The sequence below is a fragment of the Trichosurus vulpecula genome, chromosome 2, assembly GCF_011100635.1.
Source record: "Trichosurus vulpecula isolate mTriVul1 chromosome 2, mTriVul1.pri, whole genome shotgun sequence".
NCBI classification, from domain to species: domain Eukaryota; kingdom Metazoa; phylum Chordata; class Mammalia; order Diprotodontia; family Phalangeridae; genus Trichosurus; species Trichosurus vulpecula.
The window spans coordinates 139007619-139034773 of NC_050574.1; the positions used below are offsets into that span (position 1 = coordinate 139007619).

Here is a 27155-nt window from a genome sequence, read left to right on the forward strand (position 1 = left end):
TAGAGTGGAAACATACACAGCTAGCCATCCAGAACTACACAGAAAACACAGAAGCAAAACAGAGAAAAATCTAAAGTGTAGCTCTACACTTACAAACATGTACCAAAAGGAGGATACCAAAAAAATAACTTACAGGTAAATAATAAAGACCATTTAAATAATATTAGTGCTTTTTTTCCCCTGTTCATCAGTATGAGAAAAATTTCAAGATATACTGAATTTCTTCACTGTAACATAGATGGTACCTTGAAAGATCTGGAAGAATCCTGCACTTATCTGACCTTGAGTCACAAAAAATAGAGATTTAAAAATTGAACACTGTCACAATTACTATTTCCTCCAAATTGTCAAAGGTACCAACTCAGCAATAATAAGAAATCCAATTATAGCAAACTAATACATTATATACAGTTTTATGGTAAGAAAAAGAAAAAAATACAAGAAAAACATATTTATCCTGTGAAGTCAAAGAGTGATAAATTCATGGCCCCCAAAAGGAGGGGGATATTAATTATGAAAACAATTTGAGTGCTATCTCAACTTCAACTATAGCTTTCTAGTTTTAAATCTTACAAGAGAAAGCTTTTTGTGTAGGAATATGGAGAGGACACTCAGAAATGAATGTGAAGCTAAGGCAAAAGGCAACAATAAAACTTTTAAAATTTGTTTTTAAAAAAAGGAAAGAAAATCTTGTTTTATCAGTGATACAGACTTTGCTATCTGTCCTACTGCAACATAAATAAATGAATGTTACAAAAAGTCTCAGTACCCTTGAGATATGGTCCAAAAACATCTGATGAAATAAATGAATAAAGGTTTCTACTTACATACCTCATCAAGCTGAGAAATTTGCTTTGGTGCATTTTTTGTTATTCTGCTTCTTGTTGCTGCTTCTGGTTTGGCTAGAAGTTCATCCTTATTTGCATTTGCTAAGGCTAGTATAACAAACAAAGTGTGATGGGGGTGATCTAGTGAAATTCTAGCGATGAGCTGTTGGAAAGGTAAAGTATAATTAGTCATCAAGAGGAGAACTGAACAAACTGAAACTTAAGTTTCAAACAAACTGAAAAATAATCTACAAATTATGGAAGAACTGTGGAAGAAAGCAGACTTTCACTTTATTAAGTAATGTCCCCTGGGGATGAGGGGACAAGAAACCATAGGGGGCAGAGGTCCAGAAAAGGACCAATAGATCTACTTTCCACCCGTATGAAGAAATACAGATAGGGCTAAACATATTTTGTATTTTTTTCTCCTAGGGTTATAATACATAGTCTAACCACACTGAAAAACAGCCTCTAACGCAGTACGAAGAAAGTTATTTATTCTCTATTAATATGATAAGAAAGAAAATGCTTTTGGCTTCAGGCATTACGCATTATTACATTATTCAGAACTTCATGAAATCCTAGGCCTCCCATCATCTTGGTTCCCATTCTAGCAGCCAGCTGGTACATAAGAGGCAGAAACTTGTATGAGGGAATCTTTACTCCATCTTTCTGTTTTGGAAAAAAATCAGAAATCATTAATTAAAAAAAAATCCTATGAACCCACAGAATATTCTAAAGACAGTCAAAACTGCCTTAAAATATTACATACATATCTCATGTTATATATATATATATATATATATATATATATATATATATATATATGTAATATTTTATACCTAACATACATTTGCATTATGAGTAATAATAACTTAGTGATTAATAGAAGCTAGACTCCTCTCCCTTGCTATTCATTCTATTCCAAGCCCTTTGACAGAGAGGGTCTAGGCAGACTGCTATAATATGCCTGGTAACTGCTATACCAGTGTTGATCTTAAAGTCATAAATTAAAATACATTAAGAATCATCAGAATTTTTGGCACCATTTGCACTGAAGTTATATTAAATAAGCATGGCTTCAAAGAAAGCCTAGAGAAAAGGCAACTATAGCATAGAATGGGGCTATTATTTTTCTTTTATTTTCTAGTAAAAATAGCATGTCATTATCAAAAGTTACAATAGAATAGGAATCTGGGTCTATCTTTAATCTGACTGTTCTTTTTTCCCATGAAAATTTTTCATTTCTTTAAGACCTTTTGATCTTAAAACAGATTCACAATGTATACATTTTAACCTTAAAAAGTGGAAATTTTCACTGAAAGCAAAGAGACTTTCAACAAAAACTTAAACTGCCTTCAACATGACTTTCAGCGATAATGACAATTGATTTTTCTATTCTAAACTTTTAAGGAAAATACATCTTCCAAGGCCACAGAAGGGAAGAAAAGTCCTCCTGTGGAAATGGGAGTAGGGGTTGGGAGAACAGGGAAGAGGACACAGAATTCTCTTATCTCTACACAAAAAGCACACCATTACCATGATCTACAAGCATTTATTAAGTGCCTACTATGTATAAGACAGCTTGTTAAATTATTCAGGAAACAAATATAGACATGGTCCTAACCTACCTTATTTTTCAACCTCCAGTCTTAACAGCTAGAAAAGACAAACTTACCTTCATCATGCTATTGACTCCAGAAACTGCAGAATTTTCAAGCCAAAGGGAACAAAGTCGAAATATCCACATATCATGTTCTTCTCCGCTAAGTAAACAGCTGATGTAGTTCTCAACTGCCTTACACAAAAAACGTTTGCGATCCTCTCTCAATGCACGGATTGCACACTCATCCAGCTCTAGCTCTCTCTGAACCTTCACTGTATACCTAATATTGAAGAATTAAAGCAAAAACAATAAATCCACTACATTTACAAAATCACACCTGGGCTAATGTACTTATTAAGAAAGTCAGAGAGTGGAAGAGACTACCTCCCTCATTTAACAGATAAGAAAACTGAGGCCCTGAAAGGAGACCTGTCCAGTCAAGTCACAAGGCAGTTAAATAGTAAAGGTGCATTCAAGCCTAGTCAAGTCACCTATGAGCTGGGGCTCTTAACATCACCATTATAGTTAGCACAGTTTATGTCTTATCCTTTACTAAACTCTAAGTTGCCTAAGGGCCCAGCTCATGTCTTATCTACAACACTATACACTGCCTATACACTGACTAGCTGTAGTAGCAATTTAGATTTGAAGATCTTTCCCACCCATTAATAGGCCATATGACCTGCTTAGTCACAGGAAGCCTAAGACACATGTGGTGGGAGGAGCTTCCTGACAGGAAAAAGAAGTTATGTCACAAGAAATGGAGAGATGGAGAGAGAGAGAGAGAGAGAGCGAGCACAGTTATGGCTGCTAACGGCCACCCTCATGATTGTTAGAGCTGAACAGGCTGACTTAGCTGTACTATGAGTTTGTTTGGGGGAAGACCCCAGCAGGGGAGTCAAAGAGGTTTTGGGATGGCGAGGCTCCAGCCTGTTATATTGTGTGTGGAATTTTTACTGCTCTGATAGACTGGATAAATGGCTTGTGGGATGTGGTTCTCTGGTGTCTGAATAAATGGTTTACTTCTTCCTTCTATGTGGAGAGTCTCGTATACTTTGTGATACAGAACCACATAAGCATTTTGACAGTTCTCATCTAAACTGTTATTACTGCCTTACTGTTACACTAGCACAAAGTTCTATAGAGAATAGGCACTGAATATAAGTTATTGTGGAATAAACAAGTGAACCACAAAAGTCAGAAACAATAATCAATAAAAATAGATCTCAAAAATGTATTATTAATGTTGAGAACTCAACATCTTGAACACTTACCACCCTGGATAATAGAGGCAAAAGAAGGTGGACTGACCAAGCTATCTAGTTTTCTTAATTCTGTATTTCTTAAACTAGGTGTAAGGCACGAATGGGTGAGGGGATTTGATTACATTAATATAATTTATTTGTATTTTGCTTCTTCATATTTCTCAGTTATAAAATAAATCACAGCCTACCAGAAATAGCACTCAGATTGCAAAATATATTTACAACGGAACTCACAAACATCAGAAATTATATTCTCTAAATTGTAGAATAGTCATGATAACCCATCTCACCAAAACAAATTTAAGTACCACAATGAGGATTATCAGATTTCTGAAGTAAGAGGGCTAGAGAAATCATCTTGTCTAAACTCTTCACTTTACGAAAGAAAACTAAGGGAAATGCACTAAGAAGAAATGATCCGCCCAAGGTTCAAGAATGACAGGGCTGAGACTCGAACCAGATCTTCTACCTTCAAATATAATGTTCTTTTCCCATATATAACAAATTCATGTCTTCCACAAACATATCCTCATTCAGGAGTCTGGAGAACATAAAACTGTCAAATTAAACATTAATTAGCTGTTGCATTCCTTTTTATTCAATTATTACCTGTTTGTTTGGACTTTGTGTTCCCTAAGAAGGCCCACTTCCTGTTTAGCCTTATTCAGCAGAGCTTGTTTGTTTTCAAATTCTGATGATTTCATATAGTTTTCAATTCTCTGATACTGAATATCTGAAAAACGTGCCAATGATAGGAAAGCCTTCATCTTTACACTCCTGAGTTTATCATTGCACCCTCCATCAAGACTGCCAGCAACTTCCACTGCCTAAAAGAAATACCAATTAACATCTACAAATATGTATACAAATAATGATATATTCAGTAAATCAAGGCTACTGGCAGGCATATTAGTTAAATGCACTGAACTATGTAGATGTGTAGAAGGCTGACAAACCACTTTCTCCACAGAAATTCCATAAGGTAGGTAGTATAAATATAATCTTTATTTTACAGAAAGCTGAAGTTCAGGGAAATAAAGTGACTTCCTGTGGATTATCTAATAATGTCCAAAATGGGACCTGAACCAGAATTCCTTACTCCCTAGTACCAATCTACCTTCATACACAAATCACAGTATTTTCTGGTCTTTCTGGGAGCAAATATATAAGGTACTTTATTTGATGTATAGAATTAGCAAAGTACTTATTAATTACAAGCTATTTAAAAACTAAATTTTGTGTAAATTCTAAAGCTAGAATGTACTGTAGAATCGATACAATTAAGAGTTACTGTAGGGCTGCTGATATTCTGCTTCAAAAATCTGCAAAGTGGGTTAGATGAAATGAAAAGGTAGAAACTTGGATAGGGGCTAAAATTTTTAGGTCTCCAGACAGAGCAGGTTAACTATGGATGAGTAAAAGAGACTAAGTAACTCTCTCACACTCATCTACTGCTTTGCAGATAAAAAAGTAGGATAAGTAGCTAGGAGATTACCCAGATGGAAATGGAGGGAAAACAGGCAGGTGTATATTCTAAAGGATTCAAACTCTTCCTGGATACCTCTGAAAACATGGATTCCTGCTGATAACAAACCACTTGTATTTTAAGGAAAAAAAGCAGCCCTATTTATGAAGGATTTTATAGATCCGTTCTAAAACTATATTAGATTTAGACTAAAAACTAGAGCTTTTGGGAAAATTAGGCTTTCTCATCAAAAACTATTTTAAAACTCTTACCTTTTCTAGGTATGTCTGCATAATGACTGTGGGATTTTCTAGGCAAGTTTCTGCCAACCAGTTTCCACATAATCTCAAACATTCTGTGTGTATCAGTTTCAGACTTGGGTCATTCTATACAATGGAAGGAAATTTTTAGAAAATGGAGTCAATTATCATATGTATTCAAAAGGGTATACTACAATAATGGGCTTAAAAACTATCTCCTTCACCACCACAAGTAATATGAGAAAAAATGCCACCCTAGTTAAGGATTCCTAATGTAGTTCAACTCAATAAACATTTATTAGGCAACTATTCCATCAGGCACCATGGAGAAGATACATTTGAATAAAGCATAGTCCCTACCATCAAGAAGTTTATAATCTAGTAAGAGAAATAAAACATATGCACAAACAATACCAATTAGAATATGGTAAGTACACAGGAAAGCCACAAAATGGCATGAGGGTTGACTGGGGGAATCAAGGAAATCTTTAAGAGTCAAGTGGCACCTGGGTTAAGCTTTAAAAGGTGGGAAGGGGTTCAACAGAGGGACATGAGAGGAAAACAGAAGGCAGTACAAGGTCAGGAAATAGTGAAAGAAAAAGCACTGAAGTGGAAAAAGAGGAGGACAAGATTAGAGAATGGGAAATAAACTACTTTATTTGCAATGTAAAGTACATGAATAAGAGTAATTAAGATCAGGCAGAAGGCTCACTCAAGATTAGAAGAACAGAAAGAAATTCTCCCCAACAACTACTCCACCAAGTCCTAGAATATGCATGAAACCAAGTACTGATCAAGAAATTCAGGAAATAAACTACACAGTGAGTTATATTTTAGTCCAGGTTAACAAAGGGAGATAGACAAAGAAATAGGCAGACACTGGAGATACAGTCTAGTCAGGAATGGCTGCCTGGAGCATCCTAACACAGACTGAACAAGACACTTGTCTGAAGCCACACACAAGGACAAGAAGAAACCAAGTGCCAGCTGGCATCTGTCACTCCCCATTCACTGCCAAGTCACGGATACAACATACACCAGTGGGTGCCAGTCCAGGGCAAAGAGCAGTCTCAGACCCCGGCCTGTGCACTGACATAAACAAGGTCAAAAGTAGACTACAGTTCTGCGGCTCTGACTCCAGGAAGCAGAGCAGGGTCTCAAAGCTAGTCTTTTAAAAAAAAAAAGCTAGCCCACAACTTAGTCTGAAGTCCACCTCAGAATGATAAGGGCAGGAATCATAGAGCCAGGGGGAGCCTGCAGTTCTGTCATGCTGAACCTGCGGAGCTTTCCAACTGGATGACAGTGTTTGGGTCCAGAAGCAGTGTGCTGGAGTTTCAAACAGGGAAACGGCGACAGTTGTGTTGCTCAGGCCCAAACCCAGATCAGGAACTTGCAGAGTTCAAACCAGGAGGCCATTTCACTTTGGATCACACCACTTAAGGAGCAATGAAAAGCCTGATGTACCCTTGAGATACTGGAATGATACTCCAACTCAATACCCCAAGAAAGCAGCAGAAAGACCCAAAAGGACCCAAAACAGGACCGAGCCAAGAACAGACATTTCTTCTAGGCATGCAGAGAACCTGGTTGTAACACAAAGACAGAGAAGCATGAGCAAGCAAAAAAGAATTCCCCCCATAAATAGCTCATATGGTGACAAGGATTCTCAAGACACAAACGCAGAAGAGAATGGCTCCAAAACAGCTACAAACAGAACTTTAAAGAAAAACAGAGCTTGGGCACAAGTTCAACTAGAATTCCTGGAAGAGATGAAGGAAGAGTTTTTTTAAAAAGAGTTAAAAATGATTTCTAATATATGGAATGAGAACACGAGAAAAAAATGGAAAAGCACTGAGAACTATGAAAGAAAGAACTGAATAGGGAATTAATAGTTTAAGACAAGAAATACAAAACCTCACCAATACAACAGACTACTTGAAAATTATAATGAACCAAACAGAAGATAATTACTCCATGAGATAGCAAGAAATATTAAAACAAAGTCAAAAGACTAGTTAAAAAGCAAAACAGAAGAAAGTATAGGGTACGTCATAGCTAAAACAACTGACCTGGAAAATAGATCAAGTAAGGATGAGTTTAAGAATCACTGGACTACCTGAAAGCCATGACGAAAAACAAAGGAGATTAGACATCATATTTCAAAAAAAAAATCATAAAGGAAAACTTCCCAGAGTTCTTAGAACCAGAAGGCAAAGTAAAAATAGAAAGAATCCACAGGTCAAGTCCTGAAAGAAACCCCAAAATGTAAATTCCCAGGAACATCGCATTTAGTATCTAGAGCTTCCAAAATCTAGGGGTAAAAAATACTGCAAGAACCCAGAAAAAAAGAATTCAAGGACCAAGGTTCTATAATCAGGATCACAGAAGATTTGGCAGACACTATTATAAAAGAACAAAGAGCTTGGAATATGATATTGCAGAAGGCAAAGAATATAGTGTTGCCAATCAAAATTAACTTGCCTAGTAAAACTAGGTATAATCCTACAAGGGAAAAAAATAAACCTTTAATGAAACAGAAGACTTTCAAGCATCCTTGAAGAAAAAATGAGGGCTGAATAGAAACTTTAAGATACAAACAAATGAGGCAAGAGAAACAAAAATGAAAATATAAGCAGACAATTTTAAGAGACAAAACAAGGATGAATTATTTACATTGTAATATGGGGAGATAATACATATGTCACTTCAGAACCTTATCTCAAGGGGTCATAGAGTCTGATAATACTGAGGAGCTCTTTCAATGTCAAAAACCCAGTTTTTAAACTCTTAACAGTCAATAAAAAAGGAGCAAACCTGTGAACAATTTTCATCTAGCTTCTTGATCATTTGTTTTAGAATACTTAGGGCAAGACTCTGCTCCTTTTTAGCCCAGAATACTTGAGCTTCCTCCAGCTGCCACTCAGAGATTCCACATCTGGCTGAAGTATACTGTTTGATTTGAAACATTGCTCTTTCAGGAAGCTGAAATAATAATAGCGACATCTGAATATAAATTTTACTGTTACCTCTTTCTCTATTAACATTGCTTCCCTTTAACATCACCAGTTTTATGATTACTAAAAAGAAAGGCCTATGAGTTGCCAGAAATATTTTAAGTTTTTATTACCTGGGTGTTTCTGGCAGTCCGGGCCAATACAGATAATTCTACAAGGTGCTTGGTGAGAATATCCTTAATACCATCCCTTTGTGAAGTCTCAGTTTCTTTTTCCATCAGAGTTTCTAGAATGACTGTACGCAAAGCCATGATAGGCTCTTGAAAACCAAAATCACTATCCTTGAGAAGGTGGGACTGTCTCTGCCACTTCCCATATACCTCAGGGAGGTCTCTATCAGTGATGGATCTGCAAGCACAGAGTTTTAAAGTTCATACAGATAATGAAGCATAAGGGGAAATGTACTCATCCCCTATTCTTTCTCTCCTTCTCCCTCTCTCTTTAGGGTTTTACTTAACAATTTTATCAATTTTCTTAGGCTAGGATATCCCTCACTGTAAGGATAAATCCCTAAACCTCTGAGAAAGGGAACTTTGAAAGATCTCACCAGTTAAGACAGTGTATTTCCACCCCACCCCATTTTCTCCAGGTGAGAAAACCAGAGGATCCACCTACTGTAAGTATTCTTATAAAAAATTTGCTAGTCCCAAGACAATTCTGTACAATTGTACAATTTTCAACTGCCACTTTACTGTCTTATTTTTGCAAGAAGATACTACATTGAACAACTTTAACCCTTCACATATGTTCCTCCTCTTCTACCAAACCATTACATGAAATTGTGTCTGTGCCAGGTCTGACACTCACTCACTCTAGCTCTTACTTTGCAACCCCCAAAGCTTTCCAGCAGTCCATTTTACCAATCCTATCCACGAGTTAATGTAAAATAAATACCAAAGTTATTCACCAGAGAAACAGAACAGTGTAGTACAAAAACACTGTATCTGATTTCTAGTCTTAGCATCATCATTCATCAGTTATGTGACTTCATCTAAGTCATTTAAGCACTCTCTCAGTTTTCTTATCTGTAATAAAACCTCACATTTGTAGAGTATTTTAAGTTTTGCAAAGTACTTTATTAAATATTTTATAGCTGGAATCTAATCCAATTTCCTCATTTTACAGGTTAACACAGAGGTTAAAGTTACTCAAGGCTAAACTGTCAGTAAGAAGCAGAGATAGAACTATTATTACCTCAGTACCCTGAAAATGAATATAGTACTTTTCCATTAGACCACACTAGACACTCCCTGCATTTCTCATAGGGATGTTATGAAGATTAACTAACATAAAATAACAAAAGTACATTGTAAACTAAAATGCCTTATAAATTTAAAATATTATTTTCAAAGGATACGGAATGGAAAAGAAGTTTGGATAGGAGGGAGTCAAAAGAAAATTTGCTTCTCAATTAGAGCTGTTTTGAAAAAATATATATGGGATTAATCTCAGATATGACCTATTCCAATCCCTTCATTTTATAATCAAGAAAACTGAGGCCCAGTGAGGCTATATTACCCAAGGTCACAAAGGTAGTAAGTAAATGAAACTTAATCCTCATGATTAATGGAAGTTAAAACACAAATTTTACCTGGAAAAATTTAATCAAACAATATGCAAGATCAATTTGTAAAATATTCTGGGGTGCATGGTTACCCAATTAAAGATGTGGTATAAACCTGTGTAACTGGTCTTGAAGTAGTTTATATTTGTTCAAAATCACTGATTAAAGTAGAATATTATGACATACCTGGAGAAAAGTTGTCCTATATTTTCCAACTCTCCAATAGCCTGTAATCTGCTAAGCGTAGGGTAAAGTGAATATACAGATTCAAGGCTGCCTTTACACAATTCTTCTACCTCTTTCACTCTAATGACAGGAGAAAGAGAAATTTTAAGAATGAAGAAGGTGGCTCAGGTAACCAAAATTTCAAACTGACTCTTAAATATCTGCTATAATAGACTTTGAGCATGCCTAGATGACCTATCATTGTAATAAAATCATAATATCTTATTTGCTCAGACAGTTAATTAGTACTGGGAATAAAGAAAAAATATACACAAAGAAGACATGCAAATATGTTTATGATAAAGTATATGCAGTTAAATTGTAGCTCTGCTTAATTTTTTTCATCTCAAACAATTGTATTTTTACAGTTACCTAGAAATTTAAGCTGTAATTCATTAACTCTTTGCTGTTGTTCAGTCATTCAGTTGTAACTCTATGTAATTCTATGTAACCCAAAGGACTCTGTCTGTGGGGGTTTTCTTGGCAAAGATACTAGAATGGTTTGCCATTTCCTTCTCCATTTTTTTTAACAGATAAAGAACTGAGGCAAATAGGAGTTAAGTGACTTGCCCAGGGTCACACAGTTAGTGTCTGAGGCTAAATTTGAACTCAGATTCTGATGACACCAAGCCAGGTGCTCTATCTATTGCACCACCTAGCATTAACTCTACTAACTCATTAATTCCAACAACCATCTCCATGGCTTTGCATTAGCCAATCCTCTATTCCTGAAATATATTCCCTTCACAAAATTTCCATAGAATCCCTCATTTCCTTCAAGCCAAATCTCAAGTGCAATTTTCTATATGAATACTTTCCTGAACCATTCAAATGCTAGTTCTCTCCATTCCTAACTGGCATTTAACTAACTTGTGATTATTTGCATTTACGCACACACACCCACACACCCACCCACACACACACAGCCTCCTCTGACAGAAAATATAGTCCTTGTGATGAAGGACTGTTTCATAGCTCATATTTATATTCCTAATGCCTAGGAGAATATCTGGAACATAGTAGATGCTTAGTAAATTGTTGCTGATTGATCAATAGACTAGAATACCATATACAGATAGACACACACACGCACGCACGCACACACACAAACACACGAACGTACACTTTTGTTTTTCAAAAGCATTTTCCTTCTTCCATACCTGGCATATTTGAGGGTTTCATAGAATGTAGAGAATTCTTTGTCTCTTAAAGACTGCAGGGCATTGTACAATGATTCATGGTAGCCAGGTCCTTCTGTTCCTTTTCTTTGAGATCATTGAAAGATAAAACCACAAATTTAATTCAAAAACAGGCATTCCTGCCATCTTCATCAGAAACTTAAAGACAAAATGCTCTGCTTTTTAAATATCTTTTGAGATGAGTTGAGATCTCAATTGACCTACATTTTTAATGTAATTTCTAGAAATTTTGGTACCAGGATAAATTGTGTCGGATTATTTAAGCAGAAAAAGGTCATATTAATATGCAGAGAAAATTCATAACTTCACCACTTTGGGCATGATGACTTTGTCATGGAATATTCTGAAAGTTAAAAATTAATAATCTTTGTTTGATAGCTCTAGGTCTGGAGGGGATATTAGATGTCATCTAATCAAAGACTAATTTTACAGATGAGAAAAGTGAGGCAGACAGAAAATAACTGACTTGCCCAAGATGATACAAGTATTAATGGCAGAGCAAGGATTCAAACTCATGTCCTGTGACTCCAAGTTCAGCACTCTTTCCACTGTGCCATGATCTAAAACTTGGAATTATGCCTTTTGCAAGGTATGAATACACACCAGTTGGGGACAAATGAGGATGAAGATAAAGTGGCATATAACTGAGCACAATAACTCCTTATAATTGTTTTAATAATTTCATCTTTGTTAGTGGTATATTCACCCTTTTCATTTTTGATACTAGTGATTTGGTTTTCTTCTCTCTTTTTTAATCAAATTAACCAATTATTTATCTATTTCATTTGTTTTTTCATAAAACCAACTTCTAGTTTTATTTATTAATTAAACATTTTTCTTACATTCAATTTTAATCTCACCTTTAATTTTCAGGATTTTAGTGTTAACTGGAGATTTTTAAGTTGTTCTTTTTCTGGTTTTTTAATTGCATATCCAATTCAGTTCTTTCTCTATTTTATTTATGTAAGCATTTAGAAATAAATTTTCCTCTAATTACTGATTTTGCTGCATCACATAAGTGTTGATATGCTGTCTCACTGCTATCATTCTCTCTGGTGAAATTATTTATTGTTTCTATTATTTGTTCTTTGACCTACTCTAAGATTAGGTTTAGTCTCCAATTAATTTTTAATCTGTTTCCATAGTCCTTAATTAAATGTAATTTTTACTGTATTATGATCTGAAAAGGAAGAATTTGATATCTGCTTTTCTGAATTTAACTATAAAGTTTTTATGGCCTAATATAGGGTCAATTTTTGTAAATGTGCCATGTACTACAGAGAAAAAGGATATTCCCTTCTATTCCCATTTAGTTCTCTCCAGATGCCTATCATGTCTAGCCTAAGATTCTATTAATCTCCTTGACTTCTTTCTTACTTATTTTTTGGCTAGATTTATGTAGTTCTGAGAGGGAAGGCTGAAATCCTTCACTATTTCAGTTTTGCTATATATTTCCATCTGTAATTCATTTACCTTTTCCTTTAAAAATGTGAATGTCACAACATTTGGTGCATATATGTTAAGTATGAATATTATTTCATTATTTGTAGTACCTGTTAACATAATGTAGTTTCCCTGCTTATCTCTTTCAGTTAAATCCTGAGCCATCTTTGATGTCTCACGAGGAAAAAGTGAGACTGATGACTGTCTAACTCTGCCTCACTTAAATCCAATTCACATGTAAGTCAAGACATAACCAGGTGATGTCATTGGTCCTCTTTGAAAATAAAGGACCAACAATTTCTCTCTTGCCCTCCTATTTCTCCATAACAGGACTTTTACACCCTACTAAACATATCTTATTCCCTCTTTAACCTAGCTCCAATGAAAATAAGGTTCTTGTACCACCCACCCTCCACCCCACTTTTAACAGTTCTTTTATTCATGCCCCTTTTGTATAAGATAATTTGCTCCACTTTACCTCTCCTTACCCAATTTTATTTTCTAGGATAATCCCATCATAATCAGTTAACTCAACCCCAAGGCTTCCATCTATCTATCTACTCTTTCAAACTACCCTAGTAATAATAACATTCTTTTTAAAAATTTAATTTTTAGTTTTCAACATTCACTTCCATGAGATATTGAGTTCTAAATTTTCTCCCCTCTACTCCTCCCTCCCCAAGACAGCATGCAATCTGATATAGGCTCTACATATATATTCATATTAAACATTTTCACATTAGTCATGTTGTAAAGAAGAATTAGAACCAATGGGAGGAACCACAAGAAAAAAGAAACAAACAAAAAAAAAAGAGACAGCAAATAGCATGCTTTGATTTGCATTCAGATTCATTAGCTCTTTCTCTGGATGTGGACAGCATTTTCCATTATGAGTCTTCTGGATTTGTCTTAGACCTCTGCATTGCTGATAACAGCGAAGTCTATCACAGTTAGTCATCACACAATGCTGTTGTTATTGTCTACAATGTTCTCCTGTTTCTGCTCACTTCACTCAGCACCAGTTCATGTAAGTCTTTTCAGGTTTTTTTGAAGTCTGTCTGCTCATCATTTCTTATGGAATAATAGTATTCCATTACTGAAGGGAATTCAGTATACCACAACTTGTTCAGCCATTCCCCAACTGATGGGCATCCCCTCAATTTCCAATTCTTGGCCACCACAAAAAGAGCTGCTATATTTTTGTACATGGGGGTCCTTTTCCCATTTTTATGATCTCTTTGGGATACTAGACCTAGAATTGGTAAATAATATTCTTAAGAGTTACAAAAATCATGTCCCCATATGTGAAAGTAAATGTTTAATCTTATTAACTCCCTTAGAATTAGTCCTTTATGTTTACCTTGTCATGCTTCTCCTGATTTTTTAAGTTAGACTTTCTGTTTAATTCTGTTCTTTTCCTCAAAGTTATCTGAAAATCCATTAGCTCATTACATATCCATTTCTTTCCTTGCAGAACTATACTCAGCTTCTGGGTAAGTTATTCTTGGTTGAAAACTTCAGCTCCCTTGATCTTCAGAATATTATATTCCATGGCCTTTGGTATTTTAATGTGGAGGATGCTAAATCTTGTGTTATCCTGACTGTAGCTCCACCAGATTTAACTTGTCTCTTTCTAGCTGCTTGTAATATTTCCTCTTTGACCAGGGGCCTTTTAAACTGTTAACGTTCCTGTGAGTTTTCATTTGGGGAGCTCTTTCAGGCAGTGATCAATGGATTTTTTTCAATTTCTATTTTACCTTCTAGTTCTAGAACTTCAGGGCAATTTTCTTTAATAATTTCTTGAAGTATAGTACCTAGACTCTTTTTTTGGTCATAACTTCCTGATAGTCCAACAATTCTTATAATATCTCTTCTAGCAGTTATTTTCTTTAGGAACTTGTTGGATCTCTTTTTCCAACTGCTTGACTTTCTTTTCATAATTCTCTTGCATTACTCTTATTTCTCTTCCCAATTTTTCCTCAACCTCTTTTATTTGATTTTTGAAGTCCTTTTCAAACTCTTCCAAGAACTCTTTTTGGGGGTTTATGACCATTTTACATTTTTCTTTGAAGGTTTACAAGAAACTGTTTTGTATTCTTTTGATTTTGAACCTTGATCTTCTCTATCACCATAGTAGCTATCTATAGTTGGGCTCTTTCTCTGTTTTTTACTCTTCTTAAATAGCCTATTTCTTGGCTCTTAACTTTATGTTAGAGTTGGACTCTGCTTGCCAGGGTGTGGAGGATATCACAGGTTTTCTTGCTGTTGTTCTCTGAACTCTAATGGGAGGGGGGGGGGGTAAGGGGTGCAGGGGGTGCTGTTTTGATCTCTTGGTTCTTCCAAAGTTCTGTAATCCAAAGCCAGATGTGATCTCCGGCTCCTTAGGTTCACGCCTTAGTCTATAAATGACCTTAAGCATTCCTCTCTGTCCCTTAGCCATGAACCGCTGCCACCACAAACATTCTTGCTCCCAGTTGTCCCTCAGGTGGCTGCAAGCATCAGCTCACCCTTCTGCCCCAGAAACTGAAACCAAGGACTCCATTTTCCTGCAAGTGATTATAACAAGCAGGACCCCACTGCTCTACAACTGCATTCACTGACATGTGTTCACTCCTTGCTATCATCCACAGTCCAAGAACCTGTCTGGTTAGTGAATGTGGACCCCACTTCTAGCATCAGGGGAAGGCCCCCCACTTTCCCCATCAGCTACTCAACCCCCCTACATTGTCTGTGGGGTGAAAGCTCCAGAAGCTAAGGCTACTTCCTACACAGCTGCCCCCAGGGCTTGCTATTTGTTGACTCAGCAGTATTTACCCTGAGGTGTCTACACTTCAATCAGGCCAGACCACCATACAGGGAGGTCAGATTTTTCTAATATCCTTCCAAGTTGTCTTAGGCTGGACAACTGCTTTACCCTACTTTTGATTATTTTTACCACTCTAAAATTTATTTTGAGGCATTATTTTAAGTTATTTGTGGGGAAATGTGAGAGCCAGGTAGTTTCCTGTCTTATGCCACCATCTTCCCACAATTCCCTCAGTTTGTTAGATTCTTAACATAATTTTGTGTATGTCCAGGTATTCCAGCAGCTTACAGCTTTTGAGAAATAGTAATTCCTTGCTATATCTTTAAGAGAATGTGACATTAATCTCACATATATTTGGGGATGGAAAGGAAGAAAAGAATGGCTTTTTTTTTTTTACCTGTAAGAAGGGCAATAATCCCACTGCATGTTCCTCCATGCTGCTTGGTAGCAAAGTTCCTGTTGCTCAGCACACCACTCTGAGTGTTCATAATCCAACCCTTTTAAGTAAGTGGAAAGAGTGTGGCAAAGACCAAAATTCTGCAAGGCCTGATCAAGAACGAAAATTAACATAAAAGTATAAACCAAAGATCTTAAATAAGACTTCTTCACCAAGTCCAACACTTCATCCTGATGTGGAGCTGACACTCAATTGTCCAAGGATATGCTAGTAAAGGGTAAGCTAGCTCCTACACTAAGCCAGAGAAACTTTGATTTCTGCCCTAAACATAAACTAGGTATTTGTCACCTGAGCACAAGGTGGCTAAATCTGGGAAAAGCTTATCACCAAAAGGTTAGCCACCACTACAGTCAACTCACTAATGCTTTGCAGAGGAATGAAAGGACTGAGATCTGCTTCAGTGGAGAGAGTGTCCACACTGATGAAACCAAGGATCTTCTGGAGTACTGAAGAAACAAAACTATGGGTATTAAAAATATAAAAATATTGGCTGTTTTCACTATTTTTATATAATACATGTTAATATTCCCAAATTAAATTTCTTTTAATATGTTTTAAAAGGAAAACGTATGCTGAAAGTTCCCAACTTATGAAAAGGACATGACCCAAAAGTTTGTATGTAAGTTGAAGGTTTGGCCCTTAGAATGTATTCTCTCATAAAAATGATATGGTAAGTGGTACACAGACAGGTCAGATCAAACTCTTTAAACCCCTCATAGCTTCTTCTATTTCTGAACATGTAAGATCCCAAAAAGCTTCAATTATTTTTTTTACAATATAAGAGAGATTTCTGAAGTAAAATGGTGGGCAGATTGCCCTTCTAAACTGTAGTTTTGAATCTGCTAAGTAAACTACTAAAATTAGCAGTGAAAACAGGATTTCAAGAGTATCATTAATCAAGACTCCAACACCTGTGGAATAGGAGTTATGATTCAAAGTCATGGACTACCTACATTGTATTATAACTCAAAGGCTCAAATATTAGATAAAGGTCAGATTTCTGTTCAAAATTTAGACTGGCTTTGGTATATTAGCCAGTGATAGAAATGTTGGAGAAAACTACTCCAGACATCACTTAATGTAACAATAATAAATAATTGCAATTCTCACCAATCACAATACAAAATACCTCCTTAATTTAAGTTTATGTCCATAAACATCCTACTTAAACACTGAAGCAAGAGTAGGACAATGTATGGTGAACACTCTGTAAAAGTAGAAGAAATGTACCTCTATTATTCCTGCCTGGCGTGTAGCTGAGGAAAGAGCTGTCTCAACGTCATAGGTCACAAGTGCTTTTCCCCACATTGCTTCATGTTCATATGTTCTTATCCTGTGACAGAAAAAGAAAACTCTGGGTTTTCAACTGCTATTGGCTCTTTAAAGTTTCACAGAAGAGAAATGGAGTTATACCATTAGATAGAAATGAATTAATTAGCATTTGAAATAACTTGCCTAACAAGAGGTTGTAACATTTTCCCTCCACCACAGCCATAAAGACTATCAGGCTCTCCAATACTCCTATAGATTTCCATAAGAAGATCCTATAATATCAGAATACCAAGAGAATGAGAGAAAAGAAATGCAACTTTATTAATTTTAGTATTGTCTTTGAAATTACAGAATAACAAAAAGAAAAAGAAACTATAAAATAATGATCAAGGTACAACCTCCTCCCCTTCCCAAATTTGTAGCATTATATTTTACAAATAAATTGAACAAAATTATATTTAAGTATGTATTCCATGAAATATTTAAGTCATTGGTAGTAGAAATGTGGTATATTTCTGCTCAGTCTTGGAGTCAAAGAACTACCTCCTCCCTGAGGCCCAGCCTAGATAAATATGGATGTGCCTTACCAGAAAGCTGGCCACAGTAACTTAGGAAGACTCTCTACTAAGGTGAAATAGATGAGTGGCAATGGGGTGGATAAAGAGTGGTCCTAGGAGTCAAGAAGACACACACTCAACTCTCACCTCTAATACCTACTGGCTATGCTACCTTGAGCAAGTCATTTAAACCTCTGGAGCACCCCAGGCAACTCTCTAAGACTGAAAGTTGCAGAGCAAATGCAGATCTGCATGGGTAAACAGTTTCCTTACCAGGTACTCCCTAAGCCATTAAATCAAAAGTCTACTCTCTCCCCCTGCCCACTAAATCTATTAAGCTGATGAGGGAGGGCTTTTGTTCTGCACCTGCCAGGTCCATTAAAGTAATTAGATATCGCCACTTTAAAAAAATAATTCAAAGCCAAATTTCTTCCCAGACACTAATTTTTAAAAAGTTCCCATTAAGAGAATTTTAATTAATGAATATGTACCATATTTGCTTAGTACCAATGTAAAAAACTCCCTCTTTATTTTTAATATGTAAATTCTGATATACTTAAAAGCCTGTTACTCAGGTTAAACACAGTAATAATTTTGGCTTTAAAATAATATTAAGTACATACAAACAGATGTATATATTTATTTACATGTTCCTGAACTCAATAATAACTATTAAACAACTGCTATTAATGCCCAAAAGGAGGCAGTCTATTTTACCTGTAAACTTATTCCAGTTTCTTCTTTACTTTTCTCACTCAAAGTAGAAATAGTTGTACATTGACTTCCATCTTCAAATGTTAGACTTCTGCTTGCTGAGAAAGTAGTTCTATAAAAGAGATGACCCAATTTGAACTGATGGACACAGTATTTAGTGGAAAATTAACACAAATCCCTGATTGTCCTCAAAATTAGATTACTAAAGCAGGCACTAACTGTCCAAATTTACCATGCAACTTTGCTACAGTGAACCAAAATTTAACCCAAAACACATCGAATGTAGGTATGTCTACAGCCCTTTATATACATAATAGAATTAAATTATTCCCTATTTTGAAGACAATTCAGTACTTTGAGTTTACATATGTTTGTATTACATGTAGATTAATACTAATATGACTAAATATATACGTAGAAAGGAATGACAGACTTTTAAGAAAGCAAACTGAAAAGCAGTGGATCTGGAGCCAGGCTACCTGGGTTCAACTTCTATCTTTGCTACACACTATCTCTAGGTGTTTGAAGAAATAACAAACTTCCTGGAGCTCAGATTCCTCAGGCCTAAGAGGAGGGGGATGGATTCGATAACCTCCAAGATCATTTCCATCTCTAAATCTATCTTCTTTGTCGTTGTCATGTCCAATGACTTCATGACTCCATTTAGGGTTTTCTTGGCAAACAGTGGTTTATCATTTCCTTCTCTAGCTCATTTTACATATGAGGAAACTGAGATAAACAGGGTTAAGTAATTTGCCATGGGTCACACAGCTAGTATGGTCTAAGACCTGATTTGAACTTGGATCTTCCTGACTCGGGGTCCAACTCTCTATTCACTGTGCCACCTAGGTACCACAAAAAAAAAAAAAAAGGTATCTTCTTCTGATCCTCAAACTGAAAAGAACCACTTTTCTGTTTACTATCTAGTACAAGAGCAACATAATTGGTCTAAGGATGCCCATGTACTAAAAATGACTATATCAACTTTCAATCTGGTCCACCATGGACCATATTTATATAAATGATAGTTTCAGCCATATCCTATCTGAAGGATATGTCTAAGACACTAAAGTTAAACTATTTGTAAAAGGACATAAAATAACCATTGTTAGGTGTCAGAATCCAGGCACCTGATTTTCCAGAGTACAAAAGCCTCACTATGTTTATATATTAGTGGCTGTCTTAAGCAAAAAAAATTTGTAACCATAATGCAAAGACTGCTAACTTTACCATTTTATCTTCTCTTTCAATAGGAATTATTTTTGTGGCAAGGACCCAAGAATCAAGCCAACAATCTGCCACAGAAAATGCATTCCCTCAAATTAAAGTTGATTAAAGAAATCAAATTAAGATGGCACAAAGATAACAGAGATAGTGAAAATGAGAGTAGTATACTTTTTCAAGTGATTTGAACCATTACCTTCTTAGATCCATTTAAAAAAAATTTATCAATCATCAAACTCAACTCAACAATTTATTAAGTGAGTTCTATGGGCAAGGCACAGGCTAGGTGCTAATGGTCCTGCCTTCAAGGAGTTTCAAGATTACTCACTAAACATAATACATACACATACATAAATTTAAGGTAATTTATGGAAAGAACTAACACTAATAATTAAAAGTACCACAAAAAGCTTTTCCTAGGAAATGGCTCCTTGTTGAACCTTAGAAGCCGAGGTGATGAGAGAATACACTCCAGGCATGAGGGATAGACTGTGCAATTGCACAGATACGAGACAGATTACTAAGTTAAAACAATGGGCTAATATGGCCTGAACAGAGTAGCAATATATTAATAACTGACATTAAAACTGCACTTCAGGATTCGGTAGGTGCTATAATCTCATCTGGTCTTGATAATAAACCTGTGACATAAGTATCAAAGATAGTAATATCCCAGTTTTGCAGATGGGGAAAATGAGATATTAATGTTGAATGACTTGCCCAGGGTGACATCACTAGTTGAGTACCTGAGGCAAGCTTTGACCTCAGGTCTTTAAACTCCAAAGTTTGGCATTCTGTTCACTATACCATGCTGCTTTCATGAAATAAGTAATATAGGCTGGAGTTTGATTGCAGAAAGCTTTAAAGATCAAGCTGAGGAGCTTTAGAAATACTATTTCAGCAGCTGTGCAAAGAAGGGAAATACTAAAAGCAAGGCAACTAATTAGAAGGAAACTGCAATAATTTAAACAAGAGAGGATGAGGGACTAATGGTAATCACAATCAAAATCAGTAAAGTAATGAGAATAATTCCACAAATTACACAAGTAATCTTTCATTATTTAATCACACACCTCACACTGATATAAGGCAGAAAGTAACTATGCACTGTCTCTCCAATTTGCTTAGTTATTTGAACATAAACTGAGATAATGAACTGTAACAATTCACAATTTCTTATCTGCCAAGAAAAACTTACCATTAATAAGCTAAAGGTTTAGTGATAAACTTAACTGAAAACAAAGATTTGTTCACTCAAAAAACATTTACTGACGATGCACTGAGCCTTATCATTGGACTAGGCACATTAAAGGAAACTTTCTTTTTTTAAAGCCCCCCTTAACTCCAGCGAGTTTACCTTATCATAAATATGAAGAATTTTAAGTCTTTCAAGCCATTACCTTTTCTGTTGATCATCCAATTTTTTCCTGTCTGCATAGATTTCTGCATACAGTAATGCTGTGAAGTGAGCTGCACAAGACTGTGCTACCATGGCAACCTCCAAATAATTCAACTCCAGCCAGAAAGTGTCATCAAAAACTGTCCCTGAGGAAGGTCTGATAAAAAATTAAGGGAGTCAGAATCCATTTCTTAAAACTTAATTTGAAAGTTCCGGCAATAATACTACAATGAAAGATATACACACCAAATAGCGAGCTAGCTAAAACGTCAAGGTACCCTGCTGCTTTGTTAGTAGTCTAAAGACAACAAAATAATTTCACAAAAATAAATTCATATAACTAACTGGCATATTTAACTTCTAAAGTCTTATCCAGCTCTAACATTCTTTGCTTCCAAAACCTTGCATAAATTAGCTATCGTTTCAAAATGAAAAAGAATCTTCAAAAAAAAAAAGACTTTAAATCAACATATTTATGATGCTACATTTCATTATACAAAAAGTTATTGGTGTTGGTTCTATGTCTTTGAATATCTTTAAGAGAAAGAATCTAAAATCAGTTTAGTGATAAAGAAAATTTTGCTGTTTCCCTGTCTCCTGAGAGATTCTGGGACATTAATTGTGTAAACTGTTTAATCTAGAAACACATACACTTTAAGGCTTACAGTTGCTTTAGTAAAGAGTGGGAATTAAAAAATGAAATAAAGGAAATAATCAAAATATGAAGAACAAATATGGTGATTGAAGAAAGGGGGTTGAAAAGGGAGGAAAAGGAACCTAGCCTTTTAATATGCTCACAATAAAACAATCAGCACAGAAATGCGTTTCTAAAACTTTTAAGTCTGCAAATCACTTCGGAAGCCCTCAGACTCCTCCTACTCCAAAATCTTCACTTAGTATTTTTACTGATAAAAAAGAAAGATACTATAAAATTGATTTCGTCAGAGTAAGATCATATAATCCTGCACTGCAAAGAAATCACAAAACACCTAGCCTAACACACAACCAAAACATGAAACATTAATTTTCTCTACAGTGTCATCATATTACAGGACAACAGATGGAGACAATATTGCATTATAAAAAAAGGGGGCCAGGCTATACCACTCAGAGAACCCATGTGTCAGCAGAGTTCTTCAGCAACTCTCCCAAGAATTAAAAGCACAAAGGAAGGCCAATGAGAAGGTACAGAGAATTACATAAACAAAATTTTAGGAGTAGACTATAACCTGACAGATAACCTAGCCCAATTTCCTCATTTTCCTGAAGACGAACAGGCACACAGATGTGGAGGAGACACAAGAACTGCATGTTTAGGCTCCTCCCGCTATACTATCCCGCCTTCTGTATTCTGAAGCTGTACAACAAAAGATATCTCTGAAAATAATGAAACTATATCGACCTGTCCCCACAGGTCACTTGGGGATATATGATTTGAGGAACAAATTCAGAGATGAGATCAGTACAGCAATAACAATGTGATATAGTCATAAGAACAAGATTTGTCAGTACAAAGCCAAGCAGAGATTAACAGATTAACCTTAATCTTATAAGAGAGGACAGGCCTTTTGGCTAACAGAGAATCTATTCTTAAAGCCCTAATTCCAGCTCTGCTACTTCATACCTGTGTGATCCTGGACAAGTAATAATCCCTCTAGGGCTCAGTTTCTACATCTATAAGATCAGGTTGGACTAGGTGATCTCTAAAGTCCCTCTGACCAGCGCTAATTCTAAACAGGTTCAGGTGTGCAATCACAGGTTGATAAATGGAATATATAAAGAACAACATAAAAGGGAAAGATTTACTGAGCTCTGGCAGCCCAGGGCATGGTTTCATTTAGATTCTGGCTACCCTAACTTCCCCAAGGATAGTAATCCATCTGTCTTCATGAGCTATTTGAGGTTACTGCAGGTGGCAGCTGTAGGCACCTAATACCTTAGGTCTCATAATTTAGCAACTTGTATTATCATATTAAATGATAAAAGCTTTTTCCACCTTTATGATTCCATCTTCAAAATTCAAAAAGAACCTGATGCTGCACTCATTACCTTCTTTGTCTTCTCATATAGTCCACAACAGAAAGCATTGTTCGTCTTGATTTTTTATTCAAAGATCCTCGAAATAGAAATTCTGATTCTAAGTTAAAAAAGATATAAAATTTGGCAGAAATGAACCTTCTTTTGATCCATCAAAACAAAAAGCACTATCCAGAAATTTAAAGTTGTATCTATGAGATACGTGAATTTTCACGTATAGCTTTTTAATCATTTCCTCTAAACATAGGGTAAAAATGACTAAGGAATAAAGAGTTACAAAATTCTTTTCTAAACTACAGAAGTCTAATCATAGCAAAACAGTAAATAATTCATACTAAGTATATAATACAAATGAAGCTACCTAATACCTGAAATTTTATACCATGGCAGATATCTCTGTATATCCGTATCAAAGACATAAAACTATTAAACTGAATCATAACATGATTAAAAAAAATTCCCAGGTTATCAATGAAGTTATTAATTATCAAACAAATGAAGAATGTATTAAAAAACTTCTAAAATGATGCTTAATCTATATACTATTGAAACAAATCAAAAACATAAAAATGTTTACAAACATTTATACTAAGTTCTTGCTTACATACATATGGATTATACATGCTTTGGGCCACATAGGCAATTTTCAATCCTAGGGTAGACTTCCCTGCCATCTCACACTTCTATGATCTATGTCTATCTTGTGATTACTTAAGGTATATTTAGGGAACACAAAGTAATTTCAAAATTAACTTAAGAAAAACATTAAAGAATTTTTTTGCCCCCAAATCCCCAACAACTTTCATTATTAAATCACATGAAAATAAAATACTTGTAGTTTTGATCTTTTAGAGCAAATGTTCTGTATTATCCATGACATTGCTCCCTCTTCATTAGCATGGATAATCAAGGGTTGACTCTTTACATAAAAGTAATTCTGGTTATATTTTAATAATATTTAAAATTCAGAAGCTTTTAATACCTGAATCTAAAGTTGCAGGAGTTGTCGATCGACTGGGTTGTGAGGAATATTTGAAACAGTTAGTAAAAAATTCTTGGATGTGCACAGATAAAAGATTTCGCCAGGACTCATTTGTATCATGGAGCAAAATATCATGAATCAAATATGGAAGCACATACTGACAAAAGCTGGGTTTCACCTAGAATATACAAATACATCTAATCAAGGGTTTAGGCAAAAACAACATGTTAAATTTCACATTTTCATTCCTTTCCACAAGCTTATTACACTTTAAAAAATGACAAATATTAATGGCACCAGTGCAGTATACCTATGTCAAATAAATCAGTGCACTTAAAATCTCTGAGATTTACCAAAACTATAGGATCCAGATTATAGTTACTATTTAAGAAACGAATATATTTATAGCCATACAATAAACGTTGCTTTACAGCTGGAAGAGTTATTTAGTATGTGAATATGTAGTCTTCCAAGAAACATACTCTTCCTTTGGAATACTAAGAAAATGATGTATAGCATAAAATGGGAGATGTGAAATTGTCAATTTTGCATATTTACAACAGTCATCTGGAGAGAGCCATGATATGAAAACATTGAAAACATGTGTTTTTAATATTCTGCCTAATTTTTACAAATCTGCAAACCAGAGATTATCAAGACTGGTTACTTAGAATGTATACCAAATTTTACATGATATACATGATACGAACAGTATGGCATTAAGCTAACGGGACTGACTAGGACATCAAACTAAAACTAAGGAAAATGTATGTCTTCTATAGGGAACTAAGAAGTAGGAGGAGACTAATGATACATAAAAAAGATATGTTTACATATGTCAAAAGGATGAGGATGCACATCATTAATATTATATTCAAGTATGAAGATTTGTGAAACGTTGGTTGAAAACTGTGACTACCACAGAAAGATGGAATAAAAAAAGCAAGATTTATGCAAAATAAAGAGAATTTTTTTTTAGAAGCAAAAGACAGAAGGGATTAAGCCAAGCAGAATCTTGGAGGTGATATGTATTCTTCTTACTTCACATAGTGGCTTTAGTAACAGAAGAATTTCACTTTTTATGCCCCCACTGTTCAAAAGTGTACAAGTCAATGTCTTGATCCAACTATCATGGCTTTCTTCCTGAGGAATCCACAAGTTTGGATCATCCAAGCTTTCCAAAGGATTTTCTTTTTCAATTCTAGGAATTTCTAAAAACTAGAAAGAAAAGGTTTAAGTCATATGAAAGTAATAATGAGGTATCATAGTTCCTCTCTCAGATTCCACAAGCTACTCTTTCTCCCCTTTTTCACAAGGTTTTTCTGAGGATGAAAAGAGATAATGTACATGAAAGTATTATTTTCACATATATTACATAAAAATTTTGCCTTTGCCAAGGGCCTTAAAAAAAAAAGATTAAAATACAAAATACAGTTGCAAAAGCAAAGTATTCAGTGATAATCGTGTGTTCTAAAATTAAATTATCAACTGTGAATGATTTCTTAAGTGCCTGAGATGTGGAGGTGGGGCAGTGAGAGAGTGAGGAAACCATGGAGAAGAAAACAAAATTATCAAAAGGAACACACTTTACCTCCTTAGCAAGGGCTTAAGGATATAGAAATTTTTTAAATTACACGATTAATAAATTGTCTTTTCTTTTCATAAAAGAACATTATGATAAGTTGATTGGATGATTACTTATCAAGGTGCTATAAAAAAAAATTCATGCTTCATGTAGAGATCAGACAACATAATTTTTAAGGTCCTTCCCAACTCTAAAATTCTATGACCATAAGTTAAATCTTCTTGGAAAGAGGTTTCTCCCAGTCTACCAGAGGAGCCCAAAAGAGAACCTAAGGTGACTGAAGGCTAAGAGAACCACCATATAGAATTAAGAGGACTGAGTCCCTACTCATTGAGGGAAGAAAAAATATACAAACCAGTTTATGAAGATGGAAAACAGAGGAATTGCCTATTCTCAGAGCCAGGACAGCCCTATGCTTTATTATTTTTTTTGCTAAGTAAAGCATACAATTTTAATTCCACTCTTGACTTAAATGTTAATGGAATAAGATAAATTCTTTAAAGGGAAGTGCATTTAATACTTCTCCTCTGTCTCTTATGATACCCAGTCTAGCACTGGGCATACAAAAGGTACTCAATAATTGCTGATCAAGTATTAAACATACCTTTTTCCTAGATGTTCTGAAAGGCTGTAGGTATATAAGCATTGGATCAGTTGTTTTCTTATAAATCTCCCAGAACTCATGTCCAGTCTTTGTGGCTAAAATATTTTTCAAACATGCCACAGCAGCTGATCGAACCTTAACACTAAAAAACATATACATTTGAACCAGTACCTTTTACATATTCCACACAGGCATTTTTGATAAATACTAACAAAAAATCAACAAATTCCTTAAGAATGCATGAAAATGAGATCAGAAGTAGATATGGAAGAATTTAATATATATCAAGGAATTTAATAAAATTATGAAAATGGTGAATCCCAAAGAATCGATTCACCATGATCCTTCAACTTTAAAGGAAGAATACACAATTCCCCATATTGAGTCCAGTGAAATTTAAGGTACTAGGATTACAAATTTATTAGACAAAGTCACTATCTTTCCTTTCTTTGACCTTGAAAAGTAGTCTTTACCTCTCATACGTACTTATGTTTTATTTTGAGCTATACTTATTTCCAGATATGTCATATCCTTTCTTGGCCCCTCCTAGATCATAAGCTCCAGGAAGGGAGACATCTTAGTTATCTTGTGTCATCCCATAGGCTCAATATTCCATATATTTATTTTCTTCTTTTTCAGTTTGGAACTAT

General features: G+C 35.2%; 1 protein-coding gene across 1 annotated transcript in view; it reads right to left on the minus strand.

The window, feature by feature from the left end:
* The window catches only part of ATM (ATM serine/threonine kinase), a 122222-nt gene that overhangs the window by 19584 nt on the left and 75483 nt on the right, over positions 1-27155 (minus strand). Inside the window, exons 35-52 of the mRNA XM_036743435.1 lie at positions 26506-26647; positions 25358-25534; positions 24317-24494; positions 23347-23434; positions 21299-21454; positions 18678-18786; positions 17587-17675; positions 17362-17464; positions 16072-16220; positions 11387-11491; positions 10188-10307; positions 8551-8785; positions 8238-8405; positions 5436-5549; positions 4308-4525; positions 2506-2713; positions 1386-1499; positions 832-990 (exon numbers count right to left, since the gene is read on the minus strand). Of these exons, the coding sequence (XP_036599330.1) occupies positions 832-990; positions 1386-1499; positions 2506-2713; positions 4308-4525; positions 5436-5549; positions 8238-8405; positions 8551-8785; positions 10188-10307; positions 11387-11491; positions 16072-16220; positions 17362-17464; positions 17587-17675; positions 18678-18786; positions 21299-21454; positions 23347-23434; positions 24317-24494; positions 25358-25534; positions 26506-26647 (2632 nt within the window). The remainder of the gene's footprint in view (positions 1-831; positions 991-1385; positions 1500-2505; positions 2714-4307; positions 4526-5435; positions 5550-8237; positions 8406-8550; positions 8786-10187; positions 10308-11386; positions 11492-16071; positions 16221-17361; positions 17465-17586; positions 17676-18677; positions 18787-21298; positions 21455-23346; positions 23435-24316; positions 24495-25357; positions 25535-26505; positions 26648-27155) is intronic.